At 59.2% G+C, this 14715-nt stretch overlaps 7 protein-coding genes across 7 annotated transcripts; 4 read left to right on the top strand and 3 right to left on the bottom strand.

Annotated features, from left to right (window-relative positions):
- Window positions 1-58: 58 nt before the first annotated feature.
- REB1 (uncharacterized protein) lies at window positions 59-2433 on the bottom strand (the record flags this gene model as incomplete). Its single annotated transcript, XM_060602619.1, has 5 exons — window positions 59-498; window positions 531-745; window positions 784-1059; window positions 1095-1383; window positions 1419-2433. The coding sequence occupies 5 exons, from the start codon at window positions 2431-2433 to the stop codon at window positions 59-61; spliced, it is 2235 nt and encodes a 744-aa protein (XP_060458995.1).
- An 872-nt stretch (window positions 2434-3305) lies between these two features.
- Window positions 3306-4637, top strand: CcaverHIS019_0601880 (uncharacterized protein; the record flags this gene model as incomplete). The annotated part of the gene is made up of 4 exons (XM_060602618.1): window positions 3306-3532; window positions 3629-3840; window positions 3880-4211; window positions 4422-4637. 4 exons carry the CDS (start codon window positions 3306-3308, stop codon window positions 4635-4637), a joined length of 987 nt encoding a protein of 328 aa, XP_060458994.1.
- Window positions 4638-4785: 148 nt separating this feature from the next.
- SLT11 (uncharacterized protein) lies at window positions 4786-6296 on the bottom strand (the record flags this gene model as incomplete). Its single annotated transcript, XM_060602617.1, has 8 exons — window positions 4786-4925; window positions 4969-5092; window positions 5148-5506; window positions 5614-5848; window positions 6098-6126; window positions 6159-6169; window positions 6203-6237; window positions 6273-6296. The coding sequence occupies 8 exons, from the start codon at window positions 6294-6296 to the stop codon at window positions 4786-4788; spliced, it is 957 nt and encodes a 318-aa protein (XP_060458993.1).
- Window positions 6297-6560: 264 nt separating this feature from the next.
- Window positions 6561-7658, bottom strand: CcaverHIS019_0601860 (uncharacterized protein; the record flags this gene model as incomplete). The annotated part of the gene is made up of 1 exon (XM_060602616.1): window positions 6561-7658. The coding sequence occupies one exon, from the start codon at window positions 7656-7658 to the stop codon at window positions 6561-6563; it is 1098 nt and encodes a 365-aa protein (XP_060458992.1).
- Window positions 7659-8767: 1109 nt separating this feature from the next.
- On the top strand, window positions 8768-10940 carry CcaverHIS019_0601850 (uncharacterized protein; the record flags this gene model as incomplete). The annotated part of the gene is made up of 4 exons (XM_060602615.1): window positions 8768-8891; window positions 8926-9001; window positions 9050-9217; window positions 9251-10940. 4 exons carry the CDS (start codon window positions 8768-8770, stop codon window positions 10938-10940), a joined length of 2058 nt encoding a protein of 685 aa, XP_060458991.1.
- Window positions 10941-11937: 997 nt separating this feature from the next.
- On the top strand, window positions 11938-13233 carry CcaverHIS019_0601840 (uncharacterized protein; the record flags this gene model as incomplete). The annotated part of the gene is made up of 2 exons (XM_060602614.1): window positions 11938-12064; window positions 12119-13233. 2 exons carry the CDS (start codon window positions 11938-11940, stop codon window positions 13231-13233), a joined length of 1242 nt encoding a protein of 413 aa, XP_060458990.1.
- A 437-nt stretch (window positions 13234-13670) lies between these two features.
- On the top strand, window positions 13671-14483 carry CcaverHIS019_0601830 (uncharacterized protein; the record flags this gene model as incomplete). Its single annotated transcript, XM_060602613.1, has 4 exons — window positions 13671-13861; window positions 13914-14075; window positions 14109-14157; window positions 14187-14483. The coding sequence occupies 4 exons, from the start codon at window positions 13671-13673 to the stop codon at window positions 14481-14483; spliced, it is 699 nt and encodes a 232-aa protein (XP_060458989.1).
- Window positions 14484-14715: the final 232 nt, after the last annotated feature.

The following is a 14715-nucleotide window of genomic DNA, read 5'->3' as shown; positions in this document are numbered from 1 at the left end:
CTCAAGTTGTAGGCACAGTGGATGTACATCAATGCAAGTAACCTGTGACCAACCCCCACTACTCGTCGCCCTCAAAGCTCACCTTGCGGCTGCGCACCTCGGCACTCGCACTTGCACTTGCACTCGCACTCACACTGCTGCGCGCGCTCACGCTGCGGTCACGGCCGCCCGCCACCACACTGTCCATCCACGCCTCGGCCTGCGAGCCCACAGTCGCAGATCCGAGCCAGTCACTCTCCCCTCGCGCGGCCGCTAACCGCTCGCGGCGCTTCTCCTTGCGCTTGGCCGACTCTTGGGCCTTCTTCACAGGCGTGGGAACCGACTCGGCTGCCTGTTCAGTATCGTCGTTCGCACCAGGCTCACTCGAAGCTGGAGGGAAGCCCTTGCCGGGCTCGCCGTTCCTCTTGGCCTTCGGAGCCTTCTTGACCCGTATAGGTGCTGGCCCACTCTCCTGAGCGACAATGTCGTCGAGCTTTGCCTCCATCAGGTCGAGGGTTTCTTCCATCAGCGCACTCTCGGAACAGACGCACCCTTCAACGACTTGCCCTCAACCGCGCCGACGAATGCCAGCATCCGCCGCCAAGTTGCCTGTGCGCCCTTGGAGTGACTTTTCGCGTGGTTCGAGACGTCGCGCCACACAATGTCTTTCTCGTGCTCGTATCCGAACTCGCGCATAGCCGCGAGCACGTCCTTGGATGGCGCGTTGTAGCCCTCCCCTGTAAGCATGGGCACCATGCTCTCCTGCCTGAATGTCAGCTGCATGATAAATTTTGAAAAGCTTACCACTTCACACGACACTGGTGGAACGAGCGGTTGCCGTCCATGAGGTGCGCAACGACGGGCCACGGAAGGTCGCCGTCGAACATGTCACGGCCCAAATCTCCAGCCACCTTGGTGACCGCCGCCTTGAGCTGCTCCTCCTCCTCCTTCGTCCAGCGCCCGCTGATGCGCTCCTTGGACACCTCGAGCTGCTTCCTGTACCTATCGCGGCAGTCGGTGTAGGGCCGTCCGACCGCGTCTCCGATTCTGACCCACTGGCCTGGCGTGTCAATGTACGCGCTGACGTCAGCTGCCTAGATATCAAACTAGCTCACCGCTGGAGCTCCAGGTCCTCCTCCTTCGTCCACGGCCCCTTGTGCGCGTTCGGGTGGTACATCCTCTGCACTGCCTCCTTGACGTACCGCAGCGGCCGCCCTGGCACTGCACCCGCGACGTCTGCCCAGAAGCCAGGATACTTGCTGCGCGCCGAGCTGCGTCCCTTTGCAAAGATGATGTCAACGACCTCCTGGTCGGACACCGAGTGCGTCCGCTTAAACGTCTCAAGCGTTCCACGCACAGCCGCCTTCTCCGACTCGGTGTACTTGCCGCGCTTCCACGTGATGACTGCGTGAGTTGAGGAAAAGAGGTACGGAACTCACTGCCCTTCTTCTCCAGACGGAGGAGGACGGGGATGTCGACCCAGCGCGACGAAAGGAACTCCTGTGCGGCCTCGGGATCCTTGAGCTTTTCGCGTAGCGCCTCGTCCTCGGCCTCATCGACTGACTCGGCCTCCTTCTTCTTGCGCTGGACCTTGGGCTTGGCGCCGTCCGCAGCCTTGGTCGCCTTGGCCACAGCAGCTTTGGAGGTTTCGCCCACCTTGTGTATTGACTTGATAGGTGGCGTTGGCGAACGAGTCACCGTAAGGACTGGGAGGACTTTGGGCGGGCGAGTGGGAGAGGCGGCCGGAGACGACGCATCCATAGGGTCGTCCTCTGGTTCGGATGACGAGGCGTCCATGGGATCGCTGGATGAAGAAGATTTGGAGCTTGGTGAGGGGGAGGCAGCGTCGGCGGCGTCGGCGGGCGCCTTCTCCTTCCCTTCCACCGTCATGGCGGCCTCCTCGGCCTCCTCGGCCTCCTCAGCACCCTTGTCCTTCTTCGTCTTCTCCTTCACCGGCGACGCGGCCACAAAGTCCTCGACCACCTTGGAGATGTCGGCCATCAAGGTCTCCGCAGGCACTTCCGAGCTCTTGTGCTTCTTACTCTTCTTGTTGTCGTCACTCTTGTGCTTGCGCTTGCGCTCTCCGCCCTCCTCCTCCCTCCGCTTGGCCTTGTCCTCTTTCCTTCGCCGCTTCTCCTCCTTCCGTTTCCGGCGCTCCTCCTTGCTCTCCTTGTGCTTGTCCTCGTCCGACTGGCCCTTACTCCGGTCGGCGTCGTCCATGGCCGGCGCGGAAACGAGCTGTGAAGAGGCGTTGTCCATGGCCGGCGAGGGAATGAGCTGAGAAGAGGTTACCGAGGTCTCGGGAATGGCTGCGGCGAGAGTCGCAGGCTCCTTCGTGCGCTGCAGCTTCGGCTGAGACGAAGGTGTGCTGGTCGCGTCGCCCTTGCGCTTCCGCTTAACCTGGCTGGGTACGCTTGCTGGTGGTGCGTCACCGAGTAAGTCGATGGCCTCCATGTCGACAGTTGCGGATGTGGATGTTTGGATGTGGAGTGGGAGAGTGGGAAGAGTGGGAGGAGCAAGTCGAAAGTTGAGGAAGGCCTCCACTACTCCGGTCCAGTAACGCGTTGGTGAGACGGGACCAAACACCTGACAAACAACAACTCGATTAGGCGTACATCCAGGAATAGGCATATGATAGACCACGTGGCATTTGCCTTAATTATCTCGAGCGCGCCTGCCTTCTCCCATAATCGCTATTTGCCCGAGCGAGCCTTACACACCTCCGTCGTCCTCCTCACAACCAACCCTCTATCGTTCTATGCATATCATCACTTGTCCACCGAACCCGCGAGCTACGACGCCGACACCGCGGCCTCCAGCGAAGCTGTCGGCGGCAACGCCAACGCGTTCCCGTGAAACCGCGTCCTTGTGGTGTAGTGGTTATCATACTCTCTTAGGGAATCGTATGGGAGTGGCCCCGCGTTCGAATCGCGGCAAGGACCATGGGGAGTCGAGTCCTCCAAGCGCAGCGTTTTTGACTCGCCGGGACGTTAGCTCACCATCACAGTATGGATCGCACGTTTCCCGTTTCCTAGACAAACATCGGAACCGAACGGCCGAGATATATCCGGATCGGCGTTCGTCGCCCAGCCTGGGCCAGGCGGTATCTGGCTGTTGGCCAGCCTAACGATGAGTTCAGAGTTCAGAGTTGTGAGCTCTGGCTGAGGAACGGCTGTAACCAAGGAGCGGGTGCCTGTGGTCGGTAAGTATGACTCGGCCAATATTTGGACGGTTGATTACCGGCCATCAGCCGGGCCATCATCCGCATGACGCACAACACATAAGACGAGAGTGTTCACACCCCTCCTTCTCCCACCTGGACAGACATGACTGCCACCACGTCCTTCTACGAATCGGCATACGACCCACAGGCCGTGCTGGACTCGAACGAGTTCAAGGTCCTGGGCCCCGACGACCCGGTCCTGGGTGACAAGACGGCCAATATCGCGTGCGCGTATAATCCCGCGCATGAGGTAAATATGGTTCGCAAGCCGCGGCCCGTGGCGCGCGACGGGGAGGTGGTGGTACATGTGCGCGCGACGGGGATTTGCGGGTAAGTCGGCGTGGAGGTGGGATTGGGTAGTGGGAGCGGTAGAAGGTATGGCAGGGGTGTAGCGCGTTTTACCAGCAGTGACGCCACTGACTTTAGCTCGGACGTGCATTTCTGGAAACACGGGCATATCGGCCCCACGATGGTGGTTACGGACGAGTGTGGTGCCGGACACGAGAGCGCCGGCGAGGTGATCGAGGTTGGGCCGGGAGTGACCGACCTGCGTGTGGGTGACCGCGTCGCGATCGAGGCGGGCGTGCCCTGTTCTCGGGCCGATTGCGATGCCTGTCGTACCGGGCGGTACAATGCTTGTGAGAGCGCCGAGGCTTGGTGGGCTGCACTGACACCAGGTCCCCGCGTCGTCTTCTTCTCGACCCCGCCTTACCACGGCACATTGACGCGGTTCCATGCGCACCCCGCCGCGTGGCTGCACCGTCTCCCCGCCAACATGTCGTATGAAGAGGGTGCGCTGTGCGAACCCCTATCCGTCGCGCTGGCAGGTATGGAGAGGGCCGGCGTCCGTCTTGGCGATCCTGTTGTCATCTGCGGCGCTGGTCCCATCGGCGCCATCTCTCTCCTTGCAGCCCATGCGGCGGGATGTTACCCCCTCGTCATCACCGATCTGTTCTCGTCCCGTCTGGAGTTTGCGCGCTCCCTCGTGCCGACTGTCAAGACGGTCCAAGTTGGGAAAGAGGGGGCTGAAGAGACGGCTGCGAGAATCAAGGAGGCGGCGGGGATGGGGATGCGCGTCGCATTGGAATGTACGGGGCGTGGAACAGAGTATTCGGGCTGCTATTTACTCGGTCGTGTTTGGAGGTAAGGTTTTCGTCATTGGGGTTGGGCCGAGTGAGCAGAGCGTGAGTCTTGTTGAGCTCTTCTTTCCTGACCCCAGTACCCGTTCGGATACTGCTCGGCCAACGAGATCGACCTCCAGTTCCAGTACCGCTATGCGAACCAGTATCCCAAGGCTATTCGCCTCGTGTCGGGCGGGCTTATCAACCTCAAGCCACTTGTGACGCACCGCTTCCCCCTTGAGAAGGCTGTCGATGCGTTCCAGGTGGCCGCCGACCCGTCGCAGGGCGCCATCAAGGTACAGATCGTGGACTAGGGTTGAGTTAGTGTTTTTGTACATTGGTTATGAATGGTTTCTTCCGAAGTGAGCACAGCTACCGTCCTTCAACATCAACATGGCAATGTAAGAGCACCGCCGACCCCAGCACAGCGCAGCTAGCAGTACAATACATTGACTCTACACTCTACGCTGCGGCCTTCTTGCGCGACCGCCCCCACACGACCTTTGCGCGCTTGCCATCCACCTCGATCCCGCCCTGAGCGGACAACGCCTCGGCCACGCGCTCAGCAGACCCGCGGTCGGCAAAGTTGACAAACACCGAGTCTGACGTTAGCTGCGGAAGCCATCTTCAACCAGCTGTACTCACTACTAGGCCCCACAATGGAGACGGAGCGAATCTGCGCGGGTTCAACTGACGGTACAGCTCCAGCAAGTGCAGTCCGCACATCACCTTCCTCGCATTTCGGCACCCCCAGGAAGAGTAGCGTGGTCTGGTGTCAGGTTATGTGCCACTTCCGAGCTGGTCATTCCTCCGGCTCGACTCACGATCGCCTTGTCCTCTGGCGCCTTAAGACCCTTGGCTTCAGCCACCTGGCCCAAGATCTTCTTGGCCGCCGGGTCGTTGCGTCCGTAGTACCGATCCTGCATGCTCTGCTGAACGTTGCCGCGCACCGGTCCCACTCCAGACTCGGGCTTCTCGTGGCGGAATGGACAGGCGTCACCGCGCGTGCACTCGCCCTTGAGGAAGAAGGAGCAGATGTGCGGCCGGTTGCGCTTGTAGTACGGATCGTTGCGGGCGAGTGTCTTGAGCATCTCCTTGCCCGCGGCGTTGGCGAGCTGCGCATCGTACGCGATGCCAGAGTCTGATTTTTCCATCTGTGCCTCGAGGTTCTGGATGTAGTATTCTGGTGTGAGCGAGCGCAGAACCGGAGGAGAGGGAAGGCGGATAAGAAAGGCGCGGCGCAGGAGGCGCATACACGCCCAACACCCTCCCACCCCGCTCAACACTCACGCTTATTGATATCGCTGCTAGGTGCCTCATTCTTGCGCCCCAGCGCGGCATCGCGCACCTGCACCGGCAGGCCATACTCGAGGTCGAGGAGACACGTCTGGCACGTTCCCTTGATCTTTGCGCATGTCGTGCAGATCTCCGTCTTCTTGAACCGTCCGCCGTCTCCGGGGTTCCACTTGAACACGGTGAAGGGGCGGTTGCAGATCTTGCATTCTTGTCCGAACTCTTGGCGGGTCTGGTGTGAGCCACGGGCCCATGAGCAGTGGGAGGAGTGGAGGAGGTGGAGGAGGTGGAGGAGGGAGGAGGAGGAGAGAGGGAGGTGACAAGGAAGGGAGATGACAAGGAAGGGAGGTGACAAGGAAGGGAGGTGACAAGGAAAGGAGGTGACAAGGAAGGGCGGAGAAGGAGGGAGGGAGCGCGCAGGTCGCAGCGAGGAGAGCTTGATCCAGAAACCGGAAAGCTCTCCAACACGCGTCTCACTCACCATCCGGACGTATGGGTTCGGCCCCAGACCTGTGGTTAGGTTAGTCATCACGACGGCGTACATGTCTCGCATCTGATGTCAGTTGACAGCCTTTGAGCAGCTCACAGAATGGGAAAGTCTGAGCTCTCCGAGCCGACTTTCTGCTGTTAGCTTTCAGTATGCTTTGTGAGCTCACGTTGATGTCGTGTTTTGGGGCCATTATGGATGAGAGATGGCAAAGAATGGATACAAAGCAAAACAGTAATCGGCGGTCGGTCACTGGTGGCGTAAGTGGGAGGATTGACTGAAATGTGCTCTCAAAACATGCTCCTAATCACACGTCAACAAACTCCTAATGCTCCTAATCACAAGTCAACAACTCCTAACGCTCCTAAATCAAAACATCTTGCGCTAGATAAGCTACAGATGGGCGACAGGCGACCAGCGCCAGCCTCCTCCCTCCCCCCCCTTGACTCGGCATCATTTAGACACCACGAGCCTGGTCGAGCGAGTACAGCTCCCCAAGCTTGGGGAAGATGACGCCATCGGCAACAGCGATGATCTGCCCCTTCTTGTCCACAGTAACCTTACTAACAGCGAGGCTCTCCTGCCAAGCCTTTGCGGTCCCGTCATCGCCATCAAGGATCCAGTCGAGCGCCTCGGCCGTAGTCTTCTGGGTACGCTTCTCCCACTCGGCCGCGTCGTACCGGTCCACATTCGAGGGGTCCATGTACACCAAAGCGTGGTTGGCCCAGATAGTGGCAAAGCCCTCGTTGATCATGCTTCCGACATCGCCGTAAGATTCATCAAGATTGGCAACCTTGACAGCCTCTTCGGTGGAATTGAGGAATCCCTGGTGATCAAAGACAGCGTGGGCGAGCTCGTGGGTGATCACGGTCTCGGAAAAGTCCTGAATCATGGAGAGGAGGAAGATGACCTCGCCACCAATATACCTTGACGCGTCCGAGGCGGGGGTGGCCGAGATGGGCACCTTCCACGAGATGATGTCGCGGACTTGCTGGGCGTGCATTACGCTCAGGCGGGTTGTGTTGGCCAGCGCCTCACGGAGGAGCGGGTGGTATTGGGCGTCGCCAGCCAGAGTTGGCTGTCCGATGGCCGCAAAGATGTCGGCCTCGGACATGTTGGCCAATGCCTTGCTGCGCTCGACGATGGATTGGGCAGTGTCGAAGAGCGGACCGGTGCCGGATACCTTTACGGAGCCAGGCGTGGTGTCAACGTTGGCGGAGGCGGAAGCGTTGGGTGCCGCGACCGACGAGGAGGGGATATTGGACGTTGCGAGGGCGATGTTGACCTCGAGAGAGCTCCCGCTGCCGGCAGCGGAGAGGCTCGGGATGGCGGCGGTCGAGGCACTGGGCCTGGCGCTGCTGGGAACAACACCAATCGGAATGGTAACGGTGCTCTGCGGTCCGCTGGGGACTGCGGTGCCGAGGGGAACAACGCTGGTGATCACACTGCTGCCTGCAGCAGTTGTCGACGCCTTTGGCGGCTTGTTGCACCTTGCCGGGGCGGCGGCGACGCTGGTGATACCGACGAACAGAGAGACGGCAGGGAGGAGACGCATGATGAGTTGATGCGAGTCGAGCCGAGTGTGAGAGAGAGGTTATATGTTAGATGTTAGTAACTTTTGCATAGCAACGGTCGTCAACGGGGAGGGGGGCAGTCTGTGGGTTTAGAAATGGGGTTGATACATCTGACGTGAGATGCATTCGAGGAGACGTTTCAGAAGGTCGGAAGTGGGAGTTGTGATCCTTGGGTTTGACGCGTCACCCCGCTTTGGCCCTGGATTATGTCACCAATCAGAAGATTGAAACGCCAGATCGACCCATCCATAGAGTTTAAACAAGGAAAAAGGACGAGTTCTGGCCATCAGGTTTGAAATGATTAGACTCTGGGATTACAAAGTCGCGTGAAAGGGAATACAAGTTGGGTAATTTTTCCCCTTTGATGTTCTGGTGTTTGATGATCAAGGGTGGGTGGGTTTTAGGGATGCTGAAGATGCCGAGATTCGTGTCGACGCGACTGACGCGTTTAATTCTTCACTCTTAACAGTGTCGATACACTACACTACACTACACTACATGCTCCCAATCACATACAAGTATTAAACAGCATGGGTGGGCAGAGCGCATCTGGAAGCAAGGTGCAACGTGCAACCTCTATCCCAGCTCGCCAGTTGGAGATGTCCATGCCGAATGTTATGAAACTTCGGGAACATGACATGGACTGGCCCATTAACATCTCGCGCTTCAATGCCGTCGCCTACTTACTTGTAGCGATTCCAGCATGACATCATCTCCATCACCAAGTGCTACAAGTACCCACCAATACAACCTGGCCAACAAGTGTCATTAGGAGGTACTGTACTGGGCTTACAAACGATGAGGACAACGCATCGGCCATCCTCATCAGCCTTCCCTCATCAGTCATCGCCCATCACTCTCATTGTCCCTTCAACTCACTCTCATCCCATAGCATCTCATCTCATCCCATCCCATCCCATCCCCCCCATCTCATCCCATCGCATTATTCATCCCATCTCTCCCTCATTCGTCTCTTCACCTCACATCCATCCAACCTTGCCTTCCTCCACTGTACACATTCGCATTGCTCCAACATTCCCCCAACATTCCGCCAACACGGCGACGTATCACCCCCTCCAGTTAGTGCACCATGCCGAGCGCGACCCGCGTTCAGATGTGGACGTACGCCGTGCTCCTTCTCCTCGTAACCATCGTAGCAACCCTCCTCGGAAGCTCAGTTGCAGAGGCTGTTGCCCTCTTATCAGAACACAATAGTGAGTGTCCACCAGGTATTAGCACTGACGTCAGGCCCCCCGAGCAACCTCTCCCTTCTCGTCGCTGGCTTGGTCTTCGCCCTCACGACCTTCGCGTACCTCCTCATGTTGTGAGTAGCCACAACTTGGCCCGGCCTGGTACCTAGCTCACACACCAGCTTGATCCAGCGACAGCTTCATCCCAACTCGCAGCTAACATGGCTCGCCACCGACTGTGTTGTCCTCACTTTCCTCTCCATCTGGGGCTTTGGGTGCGCCGTCGCCTTCACCACCCGCGGCTTGCTCGACATTGGGTCGTGCCCAGCGTCCACCGCCGGCACGTGCAGGTATGTGCAGGAGCCGATGCAACTGACCCACAGCCTCACCGTCGGCGCCGGGGTCCTGCTGTGGATTTGCAGTGTGCTTCTCATCGTCACTCTCGCCTACCTTGTCATCACCAAGACGGTGAACCACCCAGGCCGTGAGGCGTGGGCCCGTTCAGTCCTCAGCCTAACCAAGCCCGAGGATATCAAGCCGCGCGATCCGTCCTCTGCACCGCCCAGCAACCGTACGTCGACGACCATCAACCAGGACCAATTGTCTGAGCCTGAGGCTGTGCGCCCCTTCCTCAACATTGATCTCATTGACGACGACGAGACGGCCGAGTCCAACTCGCCGCCGCTATTGCACCACGCCCCGTCCCTCCCGTACTCCCGCTCCGGCTCGAGCACTCCTTACTCCCATTCCAAGTCTAGCCTTCCCCACTCGTACTCCAAGCCGAGCATTCCCTACTCGAGCCCAGGGAGCTCCCGCACCGCTGCAACTTCCCAAGCGTCGCTGCTGAATGCCCGCTCGTACACTCAGAACTCGCTGCCGTCAACAATCCACAACCACAGTTACGGGTCGCCGGTTCCCCCGCTCCCACCCCTTGTGATCGACGAGAAGCGTCGCGAGCGCTCGCCAGCGTACCTCCCAAATAACAGTTCGCAAACCTACATCCCAAGTGCCAGTTTGCGCCACAACCTCATCATCCAGATCCCACAACCACGCAACGAGGAGGAGGGCATGATCTTCAGCGCGGCCTCGGACGTGTTCAGTGTCATGGCCGACAATGCCGGTTCGCCCCGCTCCCTGATGTCCGACTTCCCCCAGGACCCACCTACGCAAGCGTTATCGCTCCTCGCCGAGCCCGTGTCGCGGGGCCCGACGCCGCACTCCGCTGCCACTGAGATGTGGGCCCGCCAGGCGCCGACGTACACGCCACCGCTGACGAGCGGATCACAATGGAGCACGAACAACGCGCCGCGTCCACACGAAAAACGTCCACAGTACCAGAGCTTGTCGTCGGGCTCAACGGTCTCGGCAGCCACCATGGGCTTTCCCCCATACGCGCGGCGCGGATCGCCGCCAGACCCCCGCTCCGACTCGTACGCACCGTACGTATCTCGCTACCACCCCGGTACGACAGACACGTACGGCCATCGGCCACAAGAGGAGGAAGCGACGCTGTTCTTCAATGAGCGCCCACCCGCGCAGAGGCCGGCCCTGTTCGTCAGCAGCAACCGGCCCGAAGAGGAAGAGGCGACGCTTTTCTTTGACAGCAAGCCTCGCCAGCCGATTGCAGAGGAGGCGACGCTGTTCTTCAACGCCCCGCGGGTCGCAGCAGTACCTTCACCACCTAGTGGCGACGAGGCGACATTGTTCATTAGTGCGCCACGGGCGCCAGTGCAGCCCGCCGCCCAGGACGAGGCGACGTTGTTCTTCAGTGCACCTCGAGCGCCAGCGTTGTCCGCCCAGGACGAGGCGACCCTGTTTTTCAATGCACCTCGACCGCCACGACCGCCAGCGCAGCCCGCACAAGACGAAGCCACTCTGTTTGTCAACCGCAAGACACCCAACTCCCTACGTACCACGAACAGTGACGAAGCGACGCTCTTCTTCAACGCGCCAACGATAGCGCGGCCCCCGGTCGCGGCCATGTCGCCAGAGCGCGAGAAACGCACGCCCAGTGTGTCACCACCAAGGCCCGCCGACGATGACGAGGCGACACTATTCTTCCCCCGCCGGTGAGCACCATGTACAGAATGTTGTGAAGGTTATATGCCACTTTGTGGATTCCGAGGACGCCGGACAGCCGGAAATGCCGGAACGTCACTTGACTGATCGGTACGGCGAAGACGCCGCGTCGTACTCACGACGTCGGACGGAGCTTTAACGTTTGCTTCCTTGTGTACTTGAAGCTAGAGTAGTTTGGCCTCGAGGTCCAGATCTAAACGGGACGTGGCGTCGACGACGGTGGCGGCCCAACAAGGTTTCCTGGCACTCTAAAGTCTCGAGTACGGTACTGCATCATCTCCGCCGGATTGTGCGGAGAAAAGCAGCCATGGCATCCTGCGCCGGGGCCTGGGAGGTGTTTGACTGTCTGAGGTTTGCATTTGTCGCAATACAGGGTGCCTATCTCCTGTTGTCTCAGCCAAACTTGGTTCCAGTGTCCTTGAGCCTTGACTGCCCCTTGTTTACTTGTCTCTCTTGTCTCTCCTCTCCCTCTCTGAATTCGTTGTCAAGCAATGCATCTTGACTCTGACTCGCCGCTACTCTATCATCCATGTGCCTCGTGAGGGTGCTGGACCCAGCAAGGCCAGCGACGCAGGAGAGCGACCAGGGAGCGACCAGGAGAGCGACCAGGAGAGCGACACAGAAGAGCGACACAGAAGAGCGACGCAGAAGACAGCCGACACGCTACGAGACAGGAGAGCGAGGCGCCACAATTCAGTTCAGATCAGTTGATAAACGCGCCACATCCACTCACTGCCGTATTCACAAACACTTATTCAACAAGACCAAGACCAAAGGCCGCCGACCGCGCCGCCCTTGACTTGCCAGCGCGTATTGTCGACCGTCCATCAACTCTTCGTCACTTTCACTGTCACTGCTACTGTGTCTGGAACGAACACAACGACTGGCACGCACAGCAACGCAGCCCCCGACGCACCCCAACGTACAAAGTCCAAACTCGGTCCCCCCCCCCCCCCCCCCCACTCAACCACAACCACAACCATCCCCCACCATGCGGGCGTCGACGGCGCATTCGGCGCTCCTCCTCGTGGCCACGCTCGTCGCCCTCGCCGCAGTAGGATGCAACGGCTACATGCTGTACCACGTGCAGCGCGCATTCGCCTCGTCTCCGTCTCCAAGTATGTCTCCCCGGTTCCTATTCGCAATCTTCCCACGAGTCGATTTAACACCAGCCTCCTTCTTCCACTGGCGAGTCCTCCTCATCTCGGCCGAAGCCGTATCAGGCGCTACGGCACTGTTCGCAATCACGCACGCGATTATCCGGCGGATAAACGCCTACTCTTCCCTCGTCTCTGTACGGATCGATGTGTCGCTTCTTGTGGTATTTGGTGGCGGGGCCGCGGCGATTGGCGTGCTCCTCTTCCTCTCTCACGTTCCAGGCCAGCATGTCAGGTTATACTCGATCGAGCACTGCCATGGCCTGGGCAAGCATTGTGCGATCCACTTCGCCGGCGGCGCAGCCCTCCTCCTCTCCGCCTTTCTGTTATTGGTAAACGCGACCTTTGAGGCACTCTACGCATCCAGCCATCCCGGAGGATGGACCGAATCGATCCATGCCCTCGCGTCAGACCTCGGGTCGGACGCGCCAAAACTCAAGAAAACCAAGTCGACTCTATCCATCAGTGCCCCCTTCACCGACCAAAAGGACAGTATCGACACACCCTTGATGCCGCCAGCGCCATGCGCAACCCTCCCACCCCTAACGTATAATGGACATGGTATGGAGTTGGACCCACTGAATTTCGGAAACCTCACCCCGATGGATCTCCGACCCACCCCAGCCCCGCCCTCGCCCGCCCGTCCCGAAAGCAGCCTCGGGCCCCGCTTTCCTAAATCCACATCGTCGGGGTCGGTGGGGACAGTCAGCACGCTCGCCACGACCCCGCTCTTCGGTCTCGCACCAGCATACATGTCTCCAGGGGCGTCTCCGGGGGCGCGAACTAGCAGCCTCAGCCAAGGCGGAACTTTCGGTAAAGACACGAACCCATACCGCACCCCATCGACACGGAGCACCAACCCGTACCCCCGAGACGAGAACATACACCTCTCCCCCCCCTCGCCAATAATGGACAATCCGTACCGCTCTGCATCGCGCGACGACCCGTACCGCTCCCCCTCGCGCAAGGAGAATCCATACCGCTCCCCCTCGCGCAAGGAGAATCCATACAGGATCAGCAAGAAGACGAGCACGAACACGCTCCAGCCCCCCATCGAGAGAGATCGGGCAAAGCTTAGCATGGAGCAGATCGACCGGAAGCGCACCCTCTTCGCGGACGGTATGTTGTAGTTAATAGGATATAATGTATATCACGGAACGGCTGAGGCAGAGTTTCGGTAGATTACGTTGCGACCTCGCCTCAGCATTGCTGATGCCAGAAGACGTATTGTATAAGCCTTTCTGCAGGACAGTACGAGTTGGAGATGCCCATCCTGTGGCGACGAGGTCTAGCCCGAGCCAGCTCTCTCCCCTTCCCCCCCACCCCAGCCTAGCCCTCTTGCCCTCTCTCTCCCCCTCCACCTACTCACGATAGCCTTGTTCTGCGCCTGCACAAGGTGGTACACACCTAGTTGGGCTTGCAACATGTGCCATCAGCCCTCCGCCAGGTCCGGTGTTTCTTTCCGCGCTCCACTCCGTCTTTTCCGGACTCGTCACACCGCCACAATTCACGGTTCGCACAACATAAACCCTCACCTTGAGCCGAATCATGAAATCCACGCACAACCATGTCGCTCGTCAAAGCTCACGCCATCCTCCGCGGCCTCGCAGCGACGTTTGCGCTCGGAGCACTGGGTGGCGCGGCATACGCGACCTTTCTCCGACGCGAAACGTACCGATGGAACCTGCCAGCACCCTTGTACACTCACGTTGTCGGGATGGCGTACGGCAGTGTAGCGGCGTTGACGGGCTTTATTCTGTGAGTGTGAGGCAGACGGCTGTCTGCCAAGACCTCCGTTACCTGACATCAGCCTCCTGCTCGACTACCGCCACCATGCCCCACGCGCGTTATACGAAATGATCATCTCTGCCGTCCTAGCAGCATCTGGTGTCGCCGCCGGCGTGTTACTCAACTTGGGCGCAACGGGCCTCGACTGGACATCCAGGACGAGCGATCAAGACAAGGACATGAGGTAAGACCACATACAAAACCCACCTAATGCCAGAGCGAGCCTCCTTTCAGCTGGCACGCTCTCTTTGGCTTCCTCGGCCTGTGTGAGTTCGGCCCATTCAAAGCTGATCAGTTCTTCGCTGCTGCAATGGTAGCATTCACCGGCACGATGATGGCGGGCGGCGGGGCGTCCAAGTATCCCATCCGACCGATGCGTGCTATTCCCATCACCGATTTCGAGGACATGATAGCGGAGAGCGAGTCTATTTGGCGAGTGCCTAGTCGCGGACGGGAAGACGTCGCGGGCACCCCATTCCCAGACCACCCGCCCAAGTATGCCGAGGCCGAGTTTCCACGTCCTCTGGCACTGGTGGAGCGCGCAAAGCATCAGCGCACACTGAGTCATTTGAGTGTTAGTGAAAAGCGGTGATGGGGGTTTCAAGAGTGAGGCTAGGCTAGGGAGGAATGGGGATGACTGAATACAAGTTTCAAGTTCAGGACCATTTTGTATTTAGAATAGAATACTCAGGCACACTCGACTAGTGTATCTGGCCGCCGATTCAACTAGTCTGTAGTAGAGCGCTAGCACCGCCGTGTTACTCACCCAGTTAGTTGCTCACTCATTCATCAACATGGCCATTGCACTTGCACTCTCACCATCC

The sequence above is a fragment of the Cutaneotrichosporon cavernicola genome (assembly GCF_030864355.1).
Source record: "Cutaneotrichosporon cavernicola HIS019 DNA, chromosome: 6".
In the NCBI taxonomy this organism is placed as follows: Eukaryota; Fungi; Basidiomycota; class Tremellomycetes; order Trichosporonales; family Trichosporonaceae; genus Cutaneotrichosporon; species Cutaneotrichosporon cavernicola.
This window is presented reverse-complemented; position numbering and strand designations above follow the sequence as displayed.